This window comes from Carica papaya, chromosome 9 (assembly GCF_054855325.1).
Source record: "Carica papaya isolate Zhongbai chromosome 9, ASM5485532v1, whole genome shotgun sequence".
Lineage (NCBI taxonomy): Eukaryota > Viridiplantae > Streptophyta > Magnoliopsida > Brassicales > Caricaceae > Carica > Carica papaya.
The window spans coordinates 11,158,850-11,186,355 of NC_142317.1; the positions used below are offsets into that span (position 1 = coordinate 11,158,850).

Consider the following 27,506-nt stretch of genomic DNA (forward strand, 5'->3'; position numbering starts at 1 on the left):
TGCACGTTGCCTTTGTCTCTCTTTTCCTTTTTAATTTAATAACAATCCATGTGGATTGTCCACGTCATCAAATTATCAGGATTCTACACTCAGGATTTTGCCATGTCAGCATGGTGAAAATTTTTTGTTATAATTTACGCCGAGTTTTACGGATTTGATTCTGTTATTTCACTATAATAAACAAAAAATTAAATTAAATTAAATAATGTGGGCCCACATGCGCAGTGCAGTTTGATTTCTTTGCCAAAAGCACGTGCTGGTGTCACCACAAATTCTCATTATATTATTTTATTATATTTTATTTTATTTATGAAAAATTAAAAATTAAAAAAAAATTAATATTCGTATGAACTAAAATTGAAGGGCCTTGTTGTCCTCCAAGCTAGTGGAGCATAACAAATGTGACATGCTTTTGCTGCCTTATCCAAATCTGAATTTTAATTTAAAGGATCCCAATGATTTATAACAACCATACAATATATTGTTTATATATAAAATTTCTCATCAAATAATTTTTGGGTAATTTTATTAATAATTATTTTTAAAATATTATTAAAAAATAATAAAATATCACGATATTGACCTCATGTTCATGCTCACTAAGTTATCATATCAATAAGCACAGATAAAGCATGAATTAAATAATCCCAACTTATTTCAAACTCACACAAATAAAGGGTATTTAGTAATGTTTTGGATTGGTCAATGTAATTTCAAATTAAAATTTCAAGGGGAGATTGTAGAATCTAATTGAAAAAAAAAAAAAAAGTTTACGAATTAGGAGCACAAAAAGTCCAATGAAAAACAACAAATTTTACGTATTTTTCACTCTATTTTCTATTATATAATATAATAGGTGTCATTGTCCTCGAAATTTTTGGTTTTAAAGAGGCAAAGTAAACCTCTATATGGATCTACCTTGACCAATTAATCCTCTCATGAAATCTACCCAAAGAAAAAATGACAAAGGTTGATTAAAATTGTAGCATGGGAGAAATAATGATACAAAAGACATGCTTAATTGAGAAAAATATGAGATTTGTCAATGTCGGTACTTTATATTGTTCCTTCCTTCCTTTTTCCTGATTTCACGTTATACACACATATATTTATATTATAATAAGTGCATGGACCATATGAAATGTAATTAGTTTAACTAAAGAATCCAAAATCTTGGTAAAATAACGAGAAAACTAACAATTTTATAATTTATTAATATTTAAAAGTCATTTTCGAACATATTTATTTTTATGGTTTTCATCTAAATAGACGCAGGCAGGCAAGGTGTGTTCATCATCACCACCTCCATGAGGATCATAATGTTATGAATTTTTTATTCTTTTGATGATAAAAAAATATTTTTATATGTTGGTTCCTTTTTGACCGTTTGGATAAGTTGATAACTTTATTCCGATGCGAGCCATGGTTAACGGCCAAAACTACCCAATGGTAATCACGATTCCCGTGACATCAGAAATTACCAGGCATTTGGGACCCACCAGCTTCTTTTTTTTTTTTTTTTTTTTTAATATAACATCATTGGAAAAATCTCAAATGAAATATTTTATTAATTTTTAAGATACGGGTTATTTTTCTATATATTTTTTTTTCATTATAATTCAAAATTAATATTAAAATATACAGAGAATGATAGGTGGAGGTGAGTGGGACCCACTTTCATAGTTTAATTAATCACGCCAGTTACCCCGGCTTTAATTCCTTTATATACCTTTCTCTTCCCTCCATTTTCTCCCGTACTAAAACTAAACCCCACACAGAGAGAAGAAAATGGCAATCTCTTCACTTTCCCTCTTCTTCTTCCTCACCTGTCTCCTAATCCCAACCCTAATTTCCTGCAACTCCCCTGTTCAGGACCCAGAACTCGTAGTACAACAAGTACACAGGTAAATTCAAGTTTGCCTTCCCCGCCCGGCTCCACTCCAATTAATAATGGCTAGTAGCTTCTTTATATTATATAATGTAATGTGAAAAACGTGTCACGTTTTTATTGTATTCACCTGTGTCTACGTATCTACAGGAGCATCAACGAGTCGAGGAGGAACTTGGGTTACCTCTCTTGCGGGACCGGAAACCCAATCGACGATTGCTGGCGGTGCGACGCGAACTGGGAGAAGAACCGTCAGCGGCTAGCTGATTGCGCCATTGGGTTCGGGAAAAACGCCATTGGTGGACGAGATGGGAAGATCTACGTGGTGACAGATCCCGGTGATGATGACGTGGTGAACCCAAAACCAGGAACTCTTAGGTACGCTGTGATCCAAGACGAGCCTCTCTGGATCATTTTTCAAAGAGACATGACGATCAATCTTAAGGAAGAGTTGATCATGAACTCGTTTAAGACAATTGACGGTCGAGGTGTTAGTGTTCATATCGCCGGTGGTCCATGCATTACTATACAATATGTTACTAATATAATTATACATGGACTCAACATTCATGATTGTAAGCAAGGAGGGAATACTTACGTGAGGGACAGCCCACATCATTATGGGTGGAGAACGATATCGGACGGTGATGGTGTTTCCATCTTTGGTGGTAGTCACATCTGGGTTGACCATAACTCTTTGTCAAACTGCCATGATGGGCTGATAGATGCCATCCACGGCTCTAATTTCATCACCATATCCAACAACTATATGACCCACCATGACAAAGTGATGTTGCTAGGACACAGTGACTCTTACACGCAGGACAAGAACATGCAGGTCACTATAGCCTTCAATCACTTCGGAGAAGGTCTTGTCCAAAGAATGCCAAGGTAGTAGCTTAATAAAATTCTTATATGTATATATGGATATGACGTGGGGATCCTTTTCAAAATGTTGACTGAACTTTCTTCCATGTGGGTTTACAGGTGTAGACATGGGTATTTCCACGTGGTGAACAATGACTACACGCATTGGGAAATGTACGCCATTGGAGGCAGTGCGAACCCAACCATTAACAGTCAAGGCAACAGGTTTCTTGCACCAAATGACAGATTCAGCAAAGAGGTAAGCACTCAGCAAGGAAAATCCCTTTGAATCCTGGTTGTATAATGTTGTGAAGTGATTTTAATTAATGTATAAAATGAGGCAGGTGACGAAGCATGAAGATGCTCCAGAGAGCGAATGGAAGAACTGGAACTGGAGATCGGAGGGAGATTTGATGATGAACGGTGCGTTTTTCACTCCGTCAGGTGCAGGGGCTTCGTCGAGCTATGCCAAGGCATCGAGCCTGGGTGCGAGACCATCGTCTCTGGTTGGTGCGATAACCACGAGCGCAGGTGCACTCAGTTGCAAAAAGGGTTCGCGTTGCTGATTGTGACCCACTTGGAGAAAAATGCAGAAAAGAAAAGAGAGAAATTAATTTAATTTGTTGCAAGTGATTTGAACTGCAGTTAGTTAGAGAAAAAGAGGAGAGACAGTTTGGGGAAGATGAAAGAAAAAGACCAAGAAAAAGAAAAAGAGAAAGTCTTATCATATATGCTTTGGCTTTTTCTTCTTGGTAATTTCCCTCTTGTTTTCTCCTCTCGTAAACTTTCAACATTTACAACCTCGGCCTGTTACTCTCAGAACCATGTCGGAAATTCCTCTTCTTCATGGTCTTAGAGGAAGCAAGTGCAGATGTGTTGCTATATATATATATATACACTCTATTTATTATATGAAAATGAATGAAGTATCTTACTCTCTGTGTTAATTTATCTTGCCAAGAATCAATTACAAGTTATGAAGTGGTGTTTCTTGAACCAATTCAAATGATTATGAAATTTGAACAACCATCATAATGTATGTATATACAATATTATTATGTGGGTATGTGTGTGTATATACAGTTTACTCGTAAAACGGAAAGATTTATCTTTCACCAATGCAAAAACAGAGCATAGGAGGGAAAATAAAAGGGAAGTGAAGTAGGACCCAGAAGAGATTTTTGGCGAATTTCGAAGAGGATTAGACTTTAAAATTGAAAACAGAAAAAGCAGGGAAGCATATCACATGCTGCTTTTTGCTTTTGCTTTGAGAGACTGGTGACTGTCTCTAATGGTCATTGGTTACCACTGAGTACAACTACATTATATATCCTTTGACAAAAACGGTTTGGAAATAAATGTTTTTACATTGGTTCCGTTTGTAGCGTACTTAAATTGTTGCCATTTAAAAGAAAAACAATAATAAAATTTTTCTTCAATTGGTAGATTTCTAATAAAAATCAATATGTTTTTATATTAAATAAGTCGGTGCTTAAAATAAAATATTAGCAAATTTTCAATTTTTTCTGAGATCAAATGAAATTTGTCCTCATACTCGTAAAAAAATTATGACGTGTTTGAGATTAATCGATTTAATATATAAATCAATAATTTATTTAACGAGATCAAATCTAATTAATATTTTTCTAATAAGAATTAAATAAAAGATTAGAATTTGTACCAAATTTTTTATTATTATTTTTTCTATAAAAAGAAAACATAACAAAAAAAAAACAAATAAGGCTAAATAGTTAACCAACCTCAAGCAGTATCCCAACAATCTAAATAAAGATGGACACGTAGACTCTCATGGGAATGGTCCAATCCGGTATTGACTATAGCATGTCATGAGCTCAACAAGCCAAGTGGACAAGACAACTATTGGTTTATTGATGAATATGCAAAATATGAATCTCTTAATCATTATTCAATAGTAATCTCAGGTCGTGTTTAATTAAATCCATACAGATGGAGATGTTCCTTTCATGATGACAAATAATCTACTCGAGGTATAAAAGATCAACTACAATGACAAGCTTCTTCCATTCTCTAAAGCAAGCTTGAGTCCTTCGATAATCCTATGTAGCTCTATCTGAATTGTTATGTGGATGTCGATGTTGTACATAAAGCCTTCCATCCATTTATCATTTACCTCCCTAATCAAACCTCTTGCCATAACTTGCCTTAAGTCTTTCTTAGCATAGCCTTTCATGGTGATCTTATCCCACCCATAGGGTCGGCCTTCAAACCCATCTAGAGGAACAACTAGTAATGGCCTGATAGAGAATGGATAGGCAAAATTATAACTCGATTGATACGCCAATAGAATATAAATGGTATTTGCATTCTTGGGGAGGTAATGCTTTCAGTATCAACAAAGGTGATCATATTTCTTTTCTTTTAAAGGAGTTAAACCATAATTAAAAAGATTACAAAAATATTTTTAACTCATTTTGCCATGAATAATGATATTAGCTTTTAAATTCTCTTTGAACCATCAATCAATAGAAAAAAGTATCTTATATCAATCAAATCCCTCAAAAGTTATTTTACTGAAATGTAATTATGAAGAATTTGGAGAGTATCTTCTCTTATGGTCTAACATTTGGGACAATCCTCATATTTGGTTAACAAGAATGTTCCTTATAAAAGAAAAATGGTAATTAAAAAAAACAAATAAATAAACATTTTAGGACAACTTTCACCAGCATTTAAAGAGAGTTTGAGAGGTGAACTACTCATAACCCACTTGCTGACTGGGATCTGGATATTGGTCTTCTTGATCTGAAATGTTAATAAAAATGTGAACTACATTAGTTTAGTAAGAATATCATACTAATCGCAAATACGAAAAATCAAAAGTTGTTAAAAATCAGAAAATAACTAATGAGGTACTTATTTTAAGTAAATACATTTAAGTTTAAAACTTTTTATTCCATACTTACCGTTACGGTTTTTTCAAAATCGACCTATGAAGACAAATAACTAAATGACATTTTAATTTCATTCATAGGATCACAATTCTTCCTTTTTTTTTACTTATTTACTGGGATCCCTAGGGGTATATAAGGATATCCCTTCACTCGTGAAGCTAGTATCAAGAATTGACAATTAACCTAGCCGTTCCCGTACCCCGTCCGGTAATGGATGCCAAAAACACCATCGCTTCGATATCCCATCCAGTATGAGAATGAATCAAATTTCCCAAAACCTTTACGGTATTGACTTCTCAGCCCTGTCCGACTGAGGTAATATCCACGGTAGTGTTTCTTATGTACCGGGTCTATCTACCCTTTCCTAGGATGCCCAATAAGCTTTTTTTATTTAGATTCTCCACACAGCCACCAAAGCATACTAATGTTTAATGTCATATTTACTTTTCAATTTAAATGACATTTAAGCAAGTGATTTAATTTATCATAACTAATAACTAGATAATCAAATAACCAAATAAATCATGTAGGAAGGGACTAAATAACTCAGATAATCGAGAAGACTATAAAAACTATCAATGTAAACATGCACAGTATAATAGTAAACAATTTAGACAGTATAGAAAAACAAACAGAGAATTAAGATAAATGTGAACTAATCGGTTCCGACTCCACTAACTACCTGTAATATTTTTAAAGTTTTTCTAATTTTTTACAAAACAACAATTATCAATTATTAATCCTCAATTTATTGTAACTGAGAATATGATGAGGGATCATTACTAGGATTGATATTTTAAAATATCAAACTTTCTACTATGCCTCCTAACAAGTCTCGAATTTTCTGAATTTTTTTCTACAGGAACTAAAAATACTTGTCACGTATCTAAAAATACAAAAAAATCTAAAATCGGTGTTAAAACCCTTTTCGACCAATTTTAAGGTTTCGACATGGCAGTGCCATCGTGCTTAAGCGCCAGCTGCCACCCACAGCAGTGGTTCATCTCGAATTGGCCAATTTTGATTAGTTTTGACCGGTTTTTACACACATCCCTGTGAAAAAACACGTTATGAAGCTTTAGTTGGCCAGAAAAACCAAAAAAATGAACATACCGGCGGGAGGAATCTCTGGATGCGGCAACTCCGTTGGACTTTGCCTACGATTTTTTGGCGGTCGGTGGTGGCTCTAATGTAGCGGCGGTCGACCTTCTTCTCCGACGTCTTATTCTTCTTCTCTGGTGGGGGCTGGGGGTTAGGGTTTGGGTTTCTCTATGAAGAGGAGTCTAAATACTCTTCTCCTCTTTGATCCGTGCCGTTCGTTTATGTTGACACTGAGCGATGAGAATCGTTCGATTGTTTTTCATTTAGGCTGATGGCGTGGCCGAATCTCATCCGTTAATTGCATTTAATCTCAATTGTCCAATCAAGCCTAAAAGAATAATGCATCTGGGTCATCAGATCGCTGGGCAAGTGGATTGCCCGTTGGCCTACCATGTGGCACCGACGTCAGCATTTTTTTACCACACGACTCACCCTAGTTCGCCGTGGCTGCTGATTGGGCTGTTTCACGTGGCCAAATTTTTTCTATTTATATTTTAACCCCCTGTTTTTAATTTTTCTTTTAAAAACATCTTCCGAACTCAAAATTTCACCCATTTTTCCTAAAATTATTTTTAATTTCGTCCATAATTCATTTTTTCTGAAAACTTCAATAAAATTAAAATATAATAAATTAAATAATTATTTTATAAATAAATTAATAAAAAAATTATCCCAGGCTGATTTTTGAGCCCGGGTATTACAACTCTCCCACCTTAAGAAAATTTATTTCCTCAAATGGTCACTCTCTCACTCAGTCGAATAGCTGGGGGTACTGAGCTTTGAAGCTTGAGTCCAATTTCTAAGTGGTCTCTTTCTGTGTATCATTTTACCATAGGACCTTGACGAGGAGAATTTCTCAATTGTGAAGTACTCTATCCTTTCGGTCTATAATGCCTACCAGCACCTTCTCATAAGATAGATCATCCTAAAGTGAAAGGGGCTCGTGGAACAGGATATGTCAGGGGTTTGGTTTGTACTTGCGTAGCATGGACATGTGAAACACATTATGAACTCTGAACAGCTTTGGAGGTAGTGTCAGTCTGTAGGCGGTCGCACTAATCTTGTCTAAGATCTCGAATAGCCCAATGAACCAGGTATTTAAATTTTTTCTCTTACCAAACCTGCTGATTTCTTTGAAATGAGTGACCTTAAGAAATACTCGATCGCCTTTCTCAAATTTCAAATCCCTCATCCGAGTGTCCGCATAACTCTTCTGCTTGCTTTGAGCTGTTTGGATATTTTTTCTGATTTTAACTATCTTAGTTGTAGTCTCCTCTACAAGATCTGAGGCAAACAATTTTCTATCGCCCACCTTTTCTTAACTGATCGGTGACTTACAGGGTCGACCATATAATGCCTCATACGAGGCTATATCGATACTTGCTTGATAGCTATTATTGTAAGCGAACTCTATCAAAGGTAAGTGATCATCCCAACGACCCATGAAGTCTAGAATACAAGTTCGGAGCATATCCTCTAGGGTATGAATCGTTCTCTCTGATTGTCCATCGTTTGAGGGTAGAATGCGGTACTAAGACACAGTTTCGTCCCCATGGTTTTCTAAAAACTAGATAAAAATTGAAAAGTAAACCTAGGGTCTCTGTCGGATATCACTATCACTAGAACCCCATGTAACTTGACGATCTCCTGGATATATATTCTTGCAAACTTGTCCAAGAGGTCGGTCATGTTGATAGCCAAGAAGTGAGAACACTTGGTGAGTTGGTTGACAATTACTTAGATAACATCATGTCTGAGCGTGTCTTAGGCAACCCTATCATGACATCCATTGTGATATGTCCCCATTTCCACTCTGGGATCAGTAATGGTTGAAGTAGCCTACCTAGGCGTTGATGCTCTGCCTTAACCTGTTGACATACCAGATACTTAAAAACAAAGTTGTTATCTCTCTTTTCATCATGCTCCACCAAAACCAGGTTCGCATACTTTGATACATTTTAGTACTTCCAGAATGCATGATGAACTTTGAGCTATGAGCCTCTGTCATGATGTCCCTTTTCAGTTCACTATCACCTGAAACACACATCTTGTCCTGAAATCTGAGCAACCCATTGACAGAGACTCGGAATTTTAGATTTACTCTCTGTTCTGCATCCTTATTGAGAGCTGCTAAGGTGGAATCGGTGGATTAGGCTTCCTTAATTCTCTAAATCAATTCATGTTGGACAGTTAGGTGGCTCAAGCATGCAACTCTCTTCAAGTCCTTAATTCATATCTGTTGTGCAGCCCCTATTGCCATGCATTCAGAAACTATTAAGTGAACCAACGTACATGCACTTTTTTCGCTGACTACATCAGCTACCACATTGTCTTTGTCCGGATGATACAAAATATTGTAATTGTAGTCCTTGAGGAGCTCTATCCAATGCATCTGATGCATGTTGAGATCCTTTTGAGTGAATATATGCTTTAAGCTCTTATGATCAGTATAAATTTCAAAAATCTCCCCATATAAGTAGTGGCGCTAGGTCTTCAAGGTGTGGATAATGGCGGCAAGTTCCAAGTTGTGGGTGGGGTAATTCTTCTCATGACTCTTCAACTACCTAGATCCATAGACTATGACATTCTCATGCTGCATCAGAACACAACCCAACCCCAAGTAAAAGATATCACTATACATTATATATGTACCTATCCCACTCGATAAAGCCAACATGGTAGTTAACTGCTTTTTGAGTTCTGTAAACCTCTTTTCGCAATTCTCATTCCATTCAAACTTAACATTTCTCTTCGTGAATTGGGCCAAAGGAGCGGGAAAACTAGAAAATCTTTTCACAGACTTACAGTAATAACCTGTCATTCTCAGAAAGTTACGAATCTCCTTAACCGTGGTCAATTTCTCTCAACTAAGTACTGTCTCAACTTTTTCAGAGTTTACTTATAATCTTTCCCTTGATATAATGTGTCATAAGAAGGTAATCTGCTCGAGGTAGAACTCATACTTACTCAATTTTGTATACAACTTTTTCTCTATAAGAACCTACAAAACCTGAGTCAGGTAGTGAGCGTGTTCCTCTATACTCTTTGAATAGAGTAGGATATTATCGATAAACACAATGACGAACTAATTCAGAAATTACCTAAAAACTCTATTCATCAATTCCATAAAAATGGTTGGTGTGTTGGTTAGTCTAAATGGCACAGCCAGAAACTTGTAGTGTCCATACCGGGTTTTGAAGGTTGTCTTGAGAATGTTCTTTGCCTTGATCTTTACCTGATGATCTGAACGCAAGTTTATTTTGGAAAAGACCTAAGCACCTTGTAACTGGTCAAAAAGGTCATCAATCCTAGGGAGGTACTTGTTCTTGATTGTGACCTTCTTTAATCCCCTGTAATTAATACATAATTTTAACGTCCCATCCCTTTTTATTGCAAATGTGACTCAAGTACCCTAAAGAGACACACTATGTCAGATGAACCCATTATTCTATAATTCATTAATTTGTTTCTTCAACTCTTCCATCTCAACATGACTCATGCGATAAGGGGCAATCTATATAAATTTGGTGTCAAGCTGAAGATCTATAGTGAACTCAACTTTTCTACCCATTGGTAGTTCGGGTAGTTCATCAGGAAACACATCCAAAAAATTTCTGACTGTCAGGATCTTTTGAATACAATTTTTTTTAGGTTTACTTGATGTAGACAAGACAACTACGTTAAAGCACTATGTAATAAGGAAATTGCCATGAGGGAATAATATTTAAAATTTTTATTAATTTATAAATGACTCTTTATTAGGATGGTTGAATACAAGTTTCTTGTGGAAACAATTTATGGTAGCGTGATACGCCGCTAACCAATTCATTCCTAAAATTACATCAAAATTTTCTGTGTCAATCTCTATTAGGTTCACAATCAATTTTTTATCGGCTATGTCTATGATACAAGCTTTGTATATAACCTTCTCTAATAGTGTCATACTCCCAAGAGTAGACACAAACAACACAGAATCAAGTCTTTCAGGTAATCCATTTAAGTTTGGTGTAAATGCGTGTGAGATAAATGAATGTGAAGCACCAGTATCAATCAAAACATGTGTAATGTAATTACAGATAATATACAGACCCTGTATCACGTCGGGTTGCCTTCAGCATCCTGCTGAGTGAGGTTGTAAGCTCTGCTCTAGATAGGAGGTCTGGTCTGGTTCTGATTTTGTGGGCACTCTTGCGCGTAGTATTGACACTTCTACATATACGATAGGTATTTTTGAGACGATAGTAGGATCGATTCCTATGATCCTTGCGACAATGCTGGTAAGTCATACCGCGTCCTATTACCAAAACCTAAGAATGAATCTGAGTCACCAGCCTAGGCTTCTTGTTCTGTTGAACCAGTGCAATGGGTGCTAGTCTATAGTGTGAGACCGAAGATTTGGAATTCTCCACTGCTAAAGGAAAGATGTGAAGGTTCCTCTCTACTAGTTGTGCCTTGGTTAGAACGCTTGAGTAGGTACTGAGCTCAAATACGTACAATTGTCGTTTGATCTCAGGACGGAGACCCCACTCGAACTTCTTTGCCTTCCTGTCTTCATCCATCATGTTATAAGGGGAATACCGGCCCAACTTTAGGAACCTTCAGGTATACTCCAACATAGTCATATCGCTCTGGACTAGGTGTGCAAACTCCATTTCCTTCAAATGTCAGAGGTGCTCTGGAAGATACTCTGTATTGAAGGCCATCAAGAAAAATTTTCAAGTGACTAGAATGGGTAGGGTGGCCGATTTGAGCTGCCACCAGCGACCTACCTCTCCCACAAGCATGTAGGTGGTAAGTATGACCTTCTATTCAGGAACCACCCCAAGAGTCCCGAAGACCTTCTTTGTCTCAACTAACCAATACTCGGCCTTTCGAAAGAGGATACCCCTACAAAGTTAGATGAGTTTAATCTTTTGTACCTTTCAATGTAGCTTGAATATATCATGGGTGGAACTGAATCCCATGGAAAAAGGATTGGATTGTGCTGTAGAGGGACTAGGTAGCCATGTGGCAATGCCGGATGATATAGTGAAGGCACTGAATTATATTGTGGCAGTACCAGATGATACAGTGAAGGAGCAAGGTTGTATCGGGGTAGCTACGAATCTTCCCACTACAAGGGTGGCACAAATTGTGGTAGTGGGGGAGGATCAAGCAACTCCCTCCTTTCCTCTCGGGCCTGCTGGACAGAGATAGGTCTTTTCAGCATCTCAAAGAGTCGGTTAACATGATCTTAAAACAAACCATCTCGGGCTGCTCGATTTAGTAGGGGTCTTCATCTCCTCATATCATTTTACCTGTATTTCATAAGGAAGAGTTGAACGATAGTTTGCATTTAGTGTTTTTAAGCCTTTGTGCAAGGAATGATTCTGAGGAACGCGACTTTGATATCAGTTGTAAAAGCTCGAAACTTAAATGGAAATGAATTCATAATTTAAATGCGGAAGTGAATAATAAAGTTAGTGTTTACATTCCTTATACAATAATTTAGATTTCTCAATAGGGCTACGGGAATGTCCATTCTAAAAGATAAACGGTAATTAAAGAAAAAACGAATAAATAAGCATTCTAGGACTACATTCACTAACACTTAAAAGTAGTCTGGGAGGTAAACTGCTCACTATCTTTTTGCTGATTGAGATCTAGATCTTGGTCTTCTATATCTAAAATGTTAATAAAATGGTAAGCTACACTAACCCAATAAGAATATCACACTAATCATAGATACGAAAAATCGAAAATTGGTAAAAATAAAAAAATAACTAATTGAGCCCTTACTTTAAGTAAATACATTTAACTTTAAAATTTTTTATTCGATACTTACTGTCACGATTTTTTCAAAATCGACCTATGAAGATAAATAACTAAATGACATTTTAATTCCATTCATAGAATCACAATTCTTCCTTTTTTTGACCTACTTACTAGGACCCTTGGGGTCCATAAGGATATCCCCTTCACTCGTGGATCTAGTATCAAAAATTGATAATTAATCCGACTGTCTCCATACCTGTCTGGTATTAGGCACTAGAAACATCATTGCCTCAATACCTCATCCGGTAAGAGGGTGAATCAAATCTCCCAAAATCCTTACAATATGGGACTTCTCAATCCTGTCCGACTGAGGTAATGTCTACGGTAGAGTTTCTTATATACTGGGTCGTCCACCTTTTCTCAGGATGCCCAGTAAGCTTTTTTTTGTTTAGATTCTCCACACAGCCACCAAAGCATACCAACATTTCATGTCATATTCACTGATCAATTTAAACAACACTTAAGCAAACGATTTAATTTATCATAACCAATAACCAGATAATCAGATAACTAGATAAATCATGCAAGAAAGGATCAAATAACCCAAATAATCGAGAAGACTATAAAAACTATCAATGTAAACATGTACAGTATAATAGTAAACAATTTAGGCAGTATAGGAAAATAAAAAGGGAATCAAAACAAATGTGAACTAACCGGTTCCAGCTTCATTAGTGACCTGTAATATTTTTAGGATTTTTATATTTTTTCACAAAACACACAATTTTTTATTATTAATCCTCAATTTATCGTAATCGAGAATAGGGTGAGGGATCCTTAACCGAATCGGTATTTTAAAATATCGAACTGTCCACCGCGCCTCCAACGAGTTCGAATTTTTGGAATTTTTTTCTGCAGGAACCCAAAATACTTGTCATGTACATAAAAATATCCAAAAAAATTTAAAATCGGTGTTGAAAATTTTTTTCGGCCAATTTTAGGGTTCTAACATGGTGGTGCTGGCTCTACCGCCCACGGCGGTGGTTCGCCTTGGTCTTGCTGATATTGGTCGATTTTAGCCAGTTTTAACACGCATCCCTACGAAAAATATGTTAGGAAGTCTCGGTTTGCCAGAAAAATTGAAAAACTGAACCTACCGGCGGGAGTAGTCTCTGGGCGTGGCAGCTCCGTCAGTTCTCCTTCACGGTTGGGGATTCTCGGCTAATCTGCATCAAAAGGAACGGTGAACACAATGGTGAAAGAATCACGTAGAATGGGAAACGGGAAGGGGCTCATTGGAGAGATTTTTGGGTTTTGGGTGTGGCAGCTCCACCGAGCTTTGCCCGTGGTTTTTGGCTCACCCGTCGTCCTTTTTACTCTGATATGGTCACAAGAAGGCTCGAAATCAAATTCCAAGTGAGTAAAGAAAAATTTTACCTATTTTGGTTGTCGACTGTGACTCCGGTGGCGGAGGTGGTTGGCGGTCGGCCTTCTTCTTCGGTGTCTGATTCTTCTCCTTCGGCGGGGGCTGGCGGTTAGGGTTTGGGTTCCCCTATGAAGAGGAGTTTAAATACTCCTCTCTTCTTTGATCCGTGTTGTTTGTTTACGTTGACGTAGAGCAGGGAGAACCATTCGATGGTTTCCCATTTAGGCTGATGGCGTGGTCGAATCTCGTTCGTTCATTGCATTTGATCTTATTTGTTTAATCAAGCCTAAAGGAGAAATGCATCTAGGTCATCCACACACGCGACATCAATCCTGGGCTGTCGAATCGCTTGGCACATGAATCACTCGTGTGGCCTCCCGCGTGGCGCTGATATCAGCTTGTTTTTGCCACCCGGCTCACCCTGGTTCGTCATGACTGCTGACTGGGCTGTCCCACATAGCCAAAATTTTTCTATTTATATTTTGACCCTCTATTTCTAATTTTTCTTTCAAAACAACTCCCGAATTATTTTCAATTTCATTCCTAATTCAAATTTTTTTCAAAATTTCAATAAAATTAAAATATAATAAATTAAATAATAATTTTATAAATAAATTAATGAAAAAAATTATTGCAGACTGATTTTCGAGTCTGCATATTACATTAATAATTTGATTAAAACCGCGTGCATTATCAATTCTATATATAATGATGGAATTTTGTTCTTAATTAGGATTCATGAAAACAGCTAATTTAAATTATATATGAAATTACTTTGAAATTAGAATTTAATTTTATCTATTTTTATCTGATATATATATATATATATTATAGTTCTATTCTTATTTTATAAGGTTTAAATCTAAATCAAATTCAACAGAATTTTACTAATTTTGTTAAAGTCGCAGAATTTTGCTTATTTGGCAAAGTTGATGCATGTTTTGATTTATATCTTAAAATGGGCCTAAATTTTAGAAGTGGGATTGGGCTCATTAGCATTTTGGACCTGAAAGATAATTGAAATGAATTATATATTTGAAAATTAGGGTTCAAAATTTTTTAAAAAGCAAAAATGGACTTCTGATATTTTTACATAGGCTTCCATTTTATCAAAATTTCCAACCAATTTCTTTTTTAAAAAATAAAAATAATGAAAACTTAAACTAAGTTCAAAATCAATGAAAAATATTCATTAATGTCCCGGAAAAACTGAGTGAATTTGCAAATGATGTGCTTTGGAAAAAAAAAAAAAATTAAAAGAAAATTGGAGTTCAAACTGATTTATAATATATTTGATTGTATTATGCTAAAAATATTTGACTCAAATTATGTAGCTCACTCATGTTTTGAGCAACACGGAAGTAAATATATTATTAACAACAATTTAGGATAATTTTTTTTTTTTTTATCAATATACAATCTACAAGTAGTTTAAATGTTTAAAAAAATTATTAGTGATATAGACATAAAAAAATGTAATTTCTCTTTATTTAACATTAATCTATTTATTATTAATTATATTTTTATCTAAAATTAAATATATTAGAATATTATATTGAATGTAAATGCTTACAAGTACCTGGTTACTTTTTGTAATTTTACTTTTTAATGTATGAATACTTTCTCATATATTCAATAAAAAGTAGTTTAAATGTTTAAAAAAATTATTAGTGATATAGACATAAAAAAATGTAATTTCTCTTTATTTAACATTAATCTATTTATTATTAATTATATTTTTATCTAAAATTAAATATATTAGAATATTAGATTGAATGTAAATGCTTACAAGTACCTGGTTACTTTTTGTAATTTTACTTTTTAATGTATGAATACTTTCTCATATATTCAATAAAAAGACACAAATTCATTTTTCCAACATTCCCAATGTCAGACTTTCTTTCTTGTTTGTGAACTTCTCACGAACGATTTCCATTTCTGCTAAATTTCCGTCAAACTTGATCATTTTTCTTGCTTTATATTTTTCACATAATCAAATATGGTATCAGAGCATTCTGATTTATTCGGTATCATCAATTCATTCACATTCAAGAATCTCTAAACTCACAGTGAATCGTTCTAGTGGTGGATCTCCAGCTGTTTTGTTCATCAGAAAATCATGGACGCTCTAGTTGTTTTTGATACTGTGAAGACAAACGAGGTACTTACAAATCCCTACTACCTGCATCTAAGTGAAAGTCTAGCATTTCTGCTCATATTAACTGTCCTAACAGGTAATAAATTGTAATTTGTGGATGGAAGTATTCATGTTCCACCGAAGGATGATCCTTCTTACCGTGCTTGGCAACCCTATTATGGTTTCATGGATAATTTTATTACTGTCTCCCTCAATTATTCAGAGCGTAATCTTTATTGATTACGTCATAAACCTTTGGAAGGACTTAGAGGATAGGTTCACTTAAGGCGACCGCGTCTGAATTAGTGATCTACAGGATGAAATTTCTTCATTGAAATAAAACACAGAGTTGGTAACTGAATATTTTACTCAAATTAAGATGCTTTGTATAAACTAGCTAATCTGCGGCCTGGATTTAAATGTCAGTGCAATATACAGTGTGCATGTGGAGTAGATGATATGTATAAAAGATATCTAGAGGTGGTTTGGACACAAGTATTCATGATGGAGCCTTTACCACCACTAAACAAGTTATTTGCACTAGTAATACAACATGAGAGAACCCTTAACATTAGACACTTGGGATCTTCATATGAGGCCAATCTATTTTATGTGAATTCTAACCAACAGAAAAAGAATAATAATGGGCAGAATAGGAGAATTACTGGAGGATTCAATAACAGCAACAAGAGGCCAACTTGTACACATTATGGTCTCGTTGGTCACACTGTTGATAAGTGTCATAAGAAGCATTCTGAGTGTAAATCAGATCAGCACTCAACTGGTTCAGAATGATTCTGAGAAAAGGAACTCCCAAGAAAATTTGCACTCTTTAGGAAATGTCTCTGATGGATTGTCTTCTGTTTCCACCAAAGACCAATATCGAACACTCCTAGAATAATACCAAAAACTTATGACCCTGTTTTAGCCTAGTGTCTCTGCATCTTCATCTATAGCAGTTAAATGTGTCATGCCACAAGTGAACACCTTTACTGCCAACTTATAATCTGCACAATCAGAAAATATTAATTTCTCTCTACCTTTTCATACTGCACCTAATGAATGGATTATTGACTCAAGTGCTACAGACCATGTGGTTAGTTCACTTGAGATGTTTAGTCTGTGCAGACTAGTTACAAACATGTATTTCAAGTTACCCAATTCATAATCAGTCTTGGTTACACATGTTGATGATGTTCATCTCTCACATAAACTGGTTCTTTATAATTCCTTATATACACCTCATATCACATTGAATTTAATAGTTGTGAGTAAACTGTTGAAGGATTTGCCTTGTTGTTTAACATTTCATAATACCTTATGTGTTATTCAGGATACTCACACCCAGAAGAAGATTGGTTTAACTAAGGAGAGGTAAGGATTGTACTATCTTGAGGCTGAAAGGGTACTTACTGTAAATGTTGTTTTAAATCCCAAGTCTTGTTCTAGTTTTTTTTTTTCATTGTAATAGCATTGTTAATAACCACAATTTGTGGCACTTCCTTCTTAGTCATCCTTCTGCGCCAAAATTGCATGTTATACATCAAAAGCATAATTATATTCTTCCTTGTAATTCCTTCAATTGTGATGTTTGTCATCTCTCAAAATAAAAGCGATTGTCATTCCCTATTAGTACTTTAATAATTAAAGCTTGCTTTGATTTTATTCATATTGACATCTAGGGTCCCATATCCATCCCTTCAATGTATGGTCATCATTATTTGTTTTACTATTGTTGATGACAAGAGATGGTATGCTTGGTTATATCCAATGATTGGAAAAAGGAGAAGCAATAAATTTGGGGGTTAATTTTTTTTGCATATATAGAAACTCAACACAATGCAAAAATAAAATGAATTTGTACTGATAATGGAACAGAGTTTAAAATATCTGAATGTTTTGTCACCAAACGAGCGACACACCAATGCTCGTGTCCATATACACCACAACAAAATGGTGTGGTGGAACTCAAGCATCAACATATTATGAATGTGGCAGTCCTTAATGTTTCAAGCCAGTTTACCCAAGCAATTTTGGGCAGACTGCGTTGCACATACTGTTTATTTGATTAATCAGTTGCCTTCTCCAGTCATCAATAATAGGACTCTTGTTGAGCTTTTTTTTTTCTGCTACTAAATACAAGCATCTTAAAGTTTTCAAATGCTTATGTTATGTGTCTAATCTCATGCCCGAAAAATCTAAACTTGATTACCCAGCAACCAAGTGTCTTTTTTTGGGTTATCCTTCTCACATTAAAGGGTTCAAAGTTTATGATCTTATAACTCAGAAAATATTTATCTCCCTTGATGTTCAATTTGTTAAACATGTATTTCCATTTAATTCTCCTTCTCATAACGACTCTAATTCTTATGTTTTTCCTCATCCAAATGATTTGATGACATATTACATTGAGCATATTTCAATTTCACTGCCTTTAAGATATTGCAGTACCAAGCACTCCTGTTAAATCACTTCATTTAGGTAATGTCTCTCACCCTTCCTTTAATGAAATATCCCCTCTTTCTTTTACACAACATAATGATGATCCTATAATATACAGCCCGCAGTCTTCCCATATTCTTGAACCCATTACTCAGAATAATGTACCTGTTAGGAAATCAACCAGGTCTACACGACATCCATCTCATTAAGTGATTACTATCTTTATGGTTTAAAGTCTTGCGTCAATTCTAATCCACATCACATTGTATTTCCTAGTTTATATCCTATAACCGTCTTGAACCCACACACAAATCATTTTTGCTATCTCACAAGACATTGAAACTAAAACCTATTATCAAACCATATATTTTCCCTGTTAGAGAGAGGCAATGTCTAATGAGATTAAAGCCTTAGAAGAGAATCAAACATGGGAGTTTGTTGATCTGCCTCATGGAAAAACACCCATTGGTGACAAATGGATATATAAAGTAAAGAGAAAAACAGATGGGTCTATAGAATGATATAAAGCTCGATTGGTGGCTAAAGACTATTCCCAGCAGTCAGGAGTTGATTTTTTGGATACTTTCTCTCCAGTTGTAAAACTGACAATTATTCGTACACTATTGGATGTATCTACTATAAAAGGCTAGTATTTACACCAACTGGATATTAATAATGCATTTATAGATTGTAATTTAAAGGAATACGTTTATATGACTGTTATGATATCGTCCCACGAGGACTAATATAGCAATTACTAGAATTACAACTAATTAATATTATTTGGCAAACGATTAAGAGAAGGAGTATGAACTAAAACTTAACAAACAAACAAAAATAATGAATTAGGAATAATTAATAATAAATATATAATGACGGTTAAAATCTTAGAATCTACCTTAAGTTAAACTATAAATTTCCTTAATTCAATCTACAATCAGAACTTTCTCCCAATTTTATTTAATCATATAGTAATATTTTTTTCAAAATCAATTATCCTACCTACTTCATAATAACACACATATCTCTATGGATTAGAATGAATCGGTGCATTAACATTTAATCATCAAATAGATAGATCATAGCAAGTATCTTTACTCATATTCAATCTAATGAACAATTAATCTCTTAATCTAATCATTCATCATAAGTCAATAAATATGTAATCAATCTATTTATGTATTAAGCCACAAGATAACAAATAGGGATTAGAGAAAAAGCTTTTTATAGATTGAATAAAGAAATCACAAAGTATCCCTTAGGGTTTCATCAAAGATCCCAACAGAAAAGCTTAGTTACACATCTTAAAGAAAATTACAAGAGAGAATTCTAAAGGAAACATGAAATGATAAAAAATAACCAACTAGAAGAAGTTCTTTATGTTTGCAACCATCTCATTTTTTCTCCTCCTTCGGTCTCTTTTTCTTTTTGGGCTCCTCCTCTTTTGATATCATTCAAGACCTAATATTTTGATCTGGCACGTCCCACGGTCGTGTTGAATGACACACAACCATGTCTTCCTCGAAATTTCATCAATTTTCAGCTTTTAGACATGACACAATCGTGTCTCCCAAACACACGACCGTGTCTCTTTCACCGAGCATGGGAGACACAATCGTGTCTCTTTCACCGAGCAAAACAAAAACGTTATTTTCTTAACACATGATCGTGTGTTAACCCAGTATAGGGCACACAGTCGTGTCTTCCAGGAGCATGGTCATGTCTCACTCCGCCTTAGAAAAATAAGCATTGGTTTCTTAACATATGGCCATGTGTTAACCCAATATAAGGCACACGGTCGTGTTTCACTCCTCCTCAGAAACAGAAATGTTAGCTCCGTAAGACATAGTCGTGTGTTATGGCCATGTCTCCCACATCTTCATGTTTCAACTCTTTTTCGCCCAAATCTTGTTCCAATCCATTCTAATTTTCTTCCATGTCCCAAAATCATTCATGAAAAGTGTCAAAGACAATCCAATAACATATGTGGCAAAAATCAATAAAAATAAACTCAAATAAAATAGAAAAATATTTGTAAAATTCAATTATATCAACTCCTCCACACTTGAGGTTTTGCTTGTCCTCAAGCAATCTTAAATCCATTCCACAGCAAAACCATTAATGAAATCCTCCTCACCAAGACTATATTACCTCAGGATAATACAAAATAGTATGTACAAAGGCACAATCATCAATAGAAGACAATTCAACAACTTCAAAATATAGATCCCATCCAGTCCAATCTTATTCATAGAAATTAAGTATCCAAAATATTCTATGAGTCATTCAATCATTCGTAATATCCAAACTTTATAATCCAAAACATAATCAAGCTCAGTTGGCAAAAGAGTAGGCATACATGTAACTTTATTTTTACTTTTTTTTGAAGCACCTTATTAGTTGTTCGGAATGTCAGTAAACCTTTTTACGTGAGTGTAGACATTGGTAATGCTAGCCCCCGGTTACTCAGTTGGTCACACTTCCAAATGACCGCTCTACTCATAATTAATATTTTATTTTTCGAGCTACATCAGTCCACTAAGGAGTAAGCCCTCCCTATCAAAGGCAACTGGGTTCCCATGACTTAAAATTGAGACCTCTGGTTAATCTAGCATATCACCGAACCGCTAAGCTACGCTCCTTGGTGATGTAAAATTGAGTGATTAACGGAGTATTTTTTTTTTTGCATACATATATATCTAATTCTATACTAAAATAAGCTTACTTTTGTAAAGAATTATTTAGTTTAGACAAAAGAACGAATTTCACAACTCATAAGATGTAAAAGATTCTAAACCCTTAAAACTTGAATAAACTAAAAAGGTTAAATACTTCTATTGCTAAACTGTTTCCACAAACATTCTTATCTTAGTACATATAGGTTTAATGCCATAATTATCATTATAGGCAGTCATGATGCAACATGACACATTAAGATCAAAACATGAAACTTTATTAAGATTTAGAGGATAACAACAAATATAAAGAATTAGAATACCACTCTTCCACACTTAATTGTGACTATCTCCCCATAGTTCACAAAGCAGAAAGATGAAAGATAGTGACGACAAAAGAAACAAAATTTCCAAAAATTTTGATAGAGTAGCATCCACGCAACCTTGGTGAAGTTTGCAAAAAACCTAAAAATATATCAACAAATACTAAAGGAAAACTAAACAAGTAAATTAGTGGTAAATGAGAGAAGGGAACTAAAAGATATAAAAAGTAAAGATAGACTGAAAAACAAATAAAAAAATTGAAAATAAAAATAAAATAAAATAAAAATGAGACTAATTGTCTTATGTTGAGTAGGGTGGGGGCTGGAATCCTATATGTTGAAAGTACACCATCATATAATGCCCCATTTGTCTTTGGCGTTCTTCAGTTCTTTCTTGCTCCCTACTTAGCTGTTCTAATCTCTCCTCTATGATGGAACTTGAATTAGGAACTGCTCCTATATTGGCCTGGGGAGAGCTAGGCTCAACCTTATCTATAGGCCTCGACCACCTTGATTTCAATTTGTTTGGTGGTTCCTTAGTTAATGGTTTGTCTTTCTCTTCACTAAAGCTATGAATCTCCTTAAATATGAAGTTCCTTGGTGCATTAAACTGAGGTCTCACTTTTAGCAAAGTTATTTGCTCATTAACTTCTTCATTCTTAATGTCATTACTTTCTCCAATCATGATATCTTATTCTAATGCATTTTTAAAGTAATTTTTCTAAAAAAACACCTTACACGATCGAATCAAGTATATCAATCATAAAACAAGTATCATATAAAGTATGCGTATATTTTATGGATTTAGATATATAAAAAGTAATTTCCTCATCAAGTACCCTAAGAGTCAATTTACCATCATGAACATCAATTAAACCTCTAACAGTTGCTAGAAATGGTCTTCTAAGGATAATTGGTATTTCAAAGTCCTCTTCCATATCTAAGATCGCAAAGTTTACTGAAAATATAAACTTATCAACCTTAACTAGTACATTTTCTATTATTCTAACCGGAATTTTGATAAACCTATCTGCTAATTGCAAAGTAATCCTAGTATACTTAGGTTCTCCCAATCATAGCTTCTTGTAAGTATCATATGACATTAAATTTATACTAGCTCTTTAATCACATAATACTTTTTCAATTGACAGATCACCTAAGTTACATAGAATAGTAAACTTACCTGGATCCTTCAACTTTTGTGGCTTTTTTTTTGTAGAATAGATGAGCATTCTTCATTAAGCATCACCATGGCCACGTCTTCTAACTTCCTCTTATTTGAGAGAATCTCCTTTAGGAACTTTGCATAGTTAGGCATATGTTTTAAAGATTCAACCAAAGGAATGTTAATATGCATTGTTTAAAAATATCTAAAAACTTATTGAATTGCTTATCCTTTTGTTGATCCTTCAATCTCCCCGGATATGGAATGTTAGAGTGTTCCCCTCCTCGATTGGGCTACTCTTCTTGATCTCCTTCCTTTTTTCCAACTTTATCCTTACTTGAGTTGCTCTCATTTGTTTGTCCTTTTAGTTGCTTCCACTTCCATTTATTGTTTTCCACTCCTCAATATTATAGCATTCACATTCTCCCTTGGGTTATTCTCTATGTTGCTTAGAAAAGTTCCTTAAGCACGTTCCGAATTTAACTTTACCAACTTTCCAATTTAGTTTTCTATACTCTTGATGGAGGCTTCATTACTTTGCAGTCTAGTGTCCGTTGCTGTAATGAATTTGGTGAGAATATCCTCCATGTTTGGCCTTCGTTAAATAGGGGACTAAGATAGTGGGGTAGCCTGTCTATGATTATTTTGGTTACCTCATAAAAAATTAGGGTGATTCCTCCATCCAAGATTGTAATTATTAGAATAAGGATTCTCTTGTTAAACTTTAAAATTCTGAACTTGCACGAGTTACGCTGTCACCATATTCAGTTGTCTATCTTCTTAGTTAAGCCTTAATTTATGCAGATAGAGCTGTATAGTTATCAAGACTATGCAAGCTAACATTCTTTCTTGATGATGATCTCTCCTTCTCCCATTGGTAACTATTGTTCGCCATCTCCTCAATCAACTTGTAAGCTGCCTCAGGTATTTTATTATTCAGTGTTCCTCCAGTGACTGCATAAATCATGGTCTTGATGTTGGCAGTGAGACCATTATAGAATATCTGCACTTGGATTCACATAGGTAGACCATGATGAGGAACTCTCATTAACAGATCCCTATAGTGATCCCAAGACTTATATAATGATTCTCTATCTATTTCTGCGAACGTAGTGATGTTATTCCTCAACCTAGCTGTCTTTAAAGGGGGAAGTACTTGGCGGCTAGAAAGTGTTGAGCTATGTCCTCCCAAATTATAATGAAACCAGCTGTTAATGAATTCAACTAAGTCTTAGCGTTATCCTTCAATGAGAAATGGAAGGGTCTCAATCTGATTGCATCATTGCTCACTCTATTGTACTTGAAAGTATCACAAGTTTTCAAAAAATTAGCAATGTGCCCATTATGATCTTCAACTGGGAACCAAGAAAATTGTACACTTTGCTGAATCATCTGGATGATGGCTGGCTTAATCTTAAAGTCATTAGCTGCTACAGCTGACTTTGTGACACTTGATTCAATTCTAATAAGAGATAGAATAGCATAATCTATCATTGTGCGCTCTTTTTGCCCTTCTGGTTTATCACCCATTGTTGTTGTTCCTCTTCTCAACGAATTTCTGACACAAGACGAGAGTCGTCTACTTCTTGTTTGTGCTCTCACTCTACGACAAGTCCAAGTCCTCCAAATAAAAAATCAATATTTCTTCCCTGCTTCTAGTCATGCACTACAGAAACCCCTGTAAATAGCTCGCAAAATAAAACAAATAAGGTAAAAATACCAAACTAATAAAAATTAGTCAACTCTAATATTGCTAGTATTAGTCCCTAGCAATGGTGCCAAAAACTTGTTGTGATGTCAACTCACCTAGTAAGTACACTAGTTTGAACACGTACTATAACGATAAATTCAGATATCGTCCCACAAGTACTAATATAACAATTATTAGAATTACAACTAATTGATATTATTTGGCAAACGATTAAGAGAAAGAGTATGAACTAAAACTTAACAACAAAAAGAAATAATGAATTAGAAATAATTAACAATAAATGTATAACGACGGTTAAGATCTTAGAATCCACCTTAAGTTAAACTATGAATTTCCTTAATTCAATCTACAACCAGAACTTTTCCACAATTTCATTCAATCATGTAGTAATCTCTTTCTTAAGATCAATTACCCTACCTACTTCATAATAACATACATATCTCTATGGATTAATATGAATCAATGCATTAACATTCAATCATCAAATATATAGATCATGTCAAGTATCTCCACTCACATTCAATCTATTGTGCTAACTTGATATTCTAATGAACGATCAATCTTTCAATCCAATCATTCATCATAAATTAATAAAAATAGGTGATCAATCTACTTATGCATTAAGCTACAAGATAACACATAGTGATTGGAAAAAAAGCCTTTCATAGAGAAATCACAAAATATTCCTTAGGGTTTCATCAAAGATCCCAACAGAAAAGTTTAGTTACACATCTTTAAGAAAATTACAAAAGAGAATTCTAAAGGAAACATGAAATGATTAAGAATAACCGACTAGAAGAAATTCTTGATGTCTGCAATCGTTTTCTCTTTTCTCCTCCTTCAGTCTCCTTTTCTTTTTGGGTTCCTCCTCTTTTAATATCAATCAAGACCTAATATTCTGATCTGACACGTCATATGGTCGCGTCGAATTGACACACGACCATGTCTTCCTCAAAATTACATTAACTTTCAGCTTTTAGACACGACACGACCGTGTCTCCAAGATACACGGCCGTGTCTCTTTCACCGAACGAAATAGAAACGTTGCCCTCTTAACACATGATCATGTGTTAACCCAATATAGGGTATACGACCATGACTTCCAGGAACAAGGACATGTCTCACTCTAACTCAGAAAAATAAACGTTGGCTTCTTAACACATGGCCATGTGTTAACCCCGTATAAGGGACACGACCATGTCTTCCAAGAACATGGTCATACCTCACTTCTCAGAAATAGAAATGCTGGCTCCGTAACACATAGTCGTGTGTTATGGCCATGTCTCCTACATTTTCATGTTTCAACCCTTTTTCGGCTAAATCTAGTTCTAATCCGTTCTAATTTGCTTCCAAGTCCCAAAGTCATTGTTGAAAAGACCCAAAATAATCCAACAGCATATGTGGTAAAAATCAATCAAAATCAACTCAAATAAAATAGAAAAATATCTATAAAATTCAATTATATCAATTACTCTCCCTCCTGGCTTCAAAGCTAATGGTAATCAGGTATGTAGACTTATCAAAAGCTTGTATGGTCTTAAACAAGCAAGTAGGCAATGACACTTTAAGTTAACTGATGTTTTAAAGTGTCATGGATTCACTCAAGCTACTTCCAATTTTTTATTATTTCTTAAATATTCACATCTTCATTCATTGTACTTTTGATATATGTGGATGATGTTATACTTGCATGTGACAGCTTGAATGAGATTCAATCTGTTAAAGATTTTTTTCATGCTGATTTCAAAATTAAAGACCTTGGTGAGTTGAAATTTTTTTTGGGCCTTGAGGTTCTTCGATCATCAGAAGGGATTTTACTTTTGTAATTTTACTTTTTATGTATAAATACTTTCTCATTTGTTTAGTAAAAGGCATAATTTATTTTTTCAAAATTCCCAATGTCGACTTTCGTTCTTGGTTGTGAACTTCTCATGACCGATTTCCATTTTCGATCAATTTTCTACTAAATTTTTGTCAAATCTTATCATTTTTCTTGCTTCAAATTCTTCACAGAATCAAATAAAATAAAATTTTAAATTAGCATAATGAGGGTTTGTTATATTTTTAAACCAAAAAACATTAATATCGAATTCATATTTAGTAAATTAATGCATACTACTGAATATAAACCCTAAATCTTTTTGGCACTATGATTAGTTTCAACAAAGAACCTCTAATGGTTTTGCTCTATAGTTTGGAGGTGACAGTTTCACATTATGATGGAGGTGATGCATGAATTTTCTTTTTAATTATGTCAAAAAAATTGTGTTTTATGCTAAGTTCGATTTATTTTTTGTCGATGTTTTCTTATTATTTTATTTCTTCTCATTATATTTTTAGAAGTTGTAATAAGGTAATATATGTCTTATATAGGAAAATACTTTTAACACTTAATTCTATTGTGTTTCCACTTGATTTCTTGGTTTCTTGCTTAGGATAAAACAATAATTGATTCCTAATATGATAAATAATTTTTTATTTTTTTAAAAAAAGTTTAATTAAGAATTATTTATAAATGTTTTAAATAAAATAAATAAATATATAAAGTGATCCTAGAAATGCATGCAATCTCTATTTCTACTCTACTCCAAAACATTTTGCATATTCAACTTTAAAATCTTGAATAGTTAATTATGTAGATTTCTTGTACTATTATATGATAACACCTTAAAGGTTGAATTTACCTCAAGTCATCTGTCGATATCATTTTGGAGATCATCTAAATAAATACAAATATTTAATAAGTTCATATCTATATAAATTAATCTAAAACTACTGAAATCTTTTTATCTTTTCTTAATTTCTATAGGTTGCACTCTTTTTTAAAGGTCAGTGTATATTAATCACATATACGTTAATTAATGAGGTATTCTGCCCTATCATAATAGTTTAATTGAAGTAATTTCTTTTTAGAGAAAGCGGTATAAATAAAATTAAAAAAAAAAGAAAACTCTTTTTGTCAATGCATGAGAAATCCTATTATGGTTCTGAAAAATCTATGAAAATAGATATATAATGAAAAATAGAAGAAAGATGAATGAAATCATCAACAATAAGCTAATTCAATATTTTGCTTTAGATATG

At 34.3% G+C, this 27,506-nt stretch overlaps 2 protein-coding genes and 1 long non-coding RNA gene across 3 annotated transcripts; 2 read left to right on the plus strand and 1 right to left on the minus strand.

Annotated features, from left to right (window-relative positions):
• Positions 1-1,744: 1,744 nt before the first annotated feature.
• Positions 1,745-3,702, plus strand: LOC110823044 (putative pectate lyase 5). Its single transcript, XM_022053311.2, has 4 exons — positions 1,745-1,904; positions 2,039-2,779; positions 2,876-3,014; positions 3,100-3,702. Exons 1-4 carry the CDS (start codon positions 1,789-1,791, stop codon positions 3,319-3,321), a joined length of 1,218 nt encoding a protein of 405 aa, XP_021909003.1. The 5' UTR covers positions 1,745-1,788; the 3' UTR covers positions 3,322-3,702.
• Positions 3,703-15,810: 12,108 nt separating this feature from the next.
• On the plus strand, positions 15,811-17,735 carry LOC110823027 (uncharacterized). Its single transcript, XR_002541328.2, has 2 exons — positions 15,811-16,130; positions 17,440-17,735. It is a non-coding gene; the product is annotated as an uncharacterized LOC110823027 (long non-coding RNA).
• A 5,772-nt stretch (positions 17,736-23,507) lies between these two features.
• LOC148239803 (uncharacterized) lies at positions 23,508-24,241 on the minus strand. Its single transcript, XM_088212059.1, has 2 exons — positions 24,002-24,241; positions 23,508-23,714 (listed from the first exon to the last, which is right to left on the minus strand). The coding sequence occupies exons 1-2, from the start codon at positions 24,239-24,241 to the stop codon at positions 23,508-23,510; spliced, it is 447 nt and encodes a 148-aa protein (XP_088068185.1).
• Between the last annotated feature and the right edge of the window lie 3,265 nt (positions 24,242-27,506).

Coding starts and splice junctions, on each gene's coding strand:
- LOC110823044 (XM_022053311.2), top strand. CDS start 1,789: ATGGCAATCTCTTCACTTTCCCTCTTCTTCTTCCTCACCTGTCTCCTA. Junction 1,905..2,038: donor GTAGTACAACAAGTACACAG/GTAAATTCAAGT, acceptor ACGTATCTACAG/GAGCATCAACGAGTCGAGGA. Junction 3,015..3,099: donor ATGACAGATTCAGCAAAGAG/GTAAGCACTCAG, acceptor AAAATGAGGCAG/GTGACGAAGCATGAAGATGC.
- LOC148239803 (XM_088212059.1), bottom strand. CDS start 24,241: ATGGGTGATAAACCAGAAGGGCAAAAAGAGCGCACAATGATAGATTAT. Junction 23,715..24,001: donor ATACTTTCAAGTACAATAGA/GTGAGCAATGAT, acceptor ATCCAAGTGCAG/ATATTCTATAATGGTCTCAC.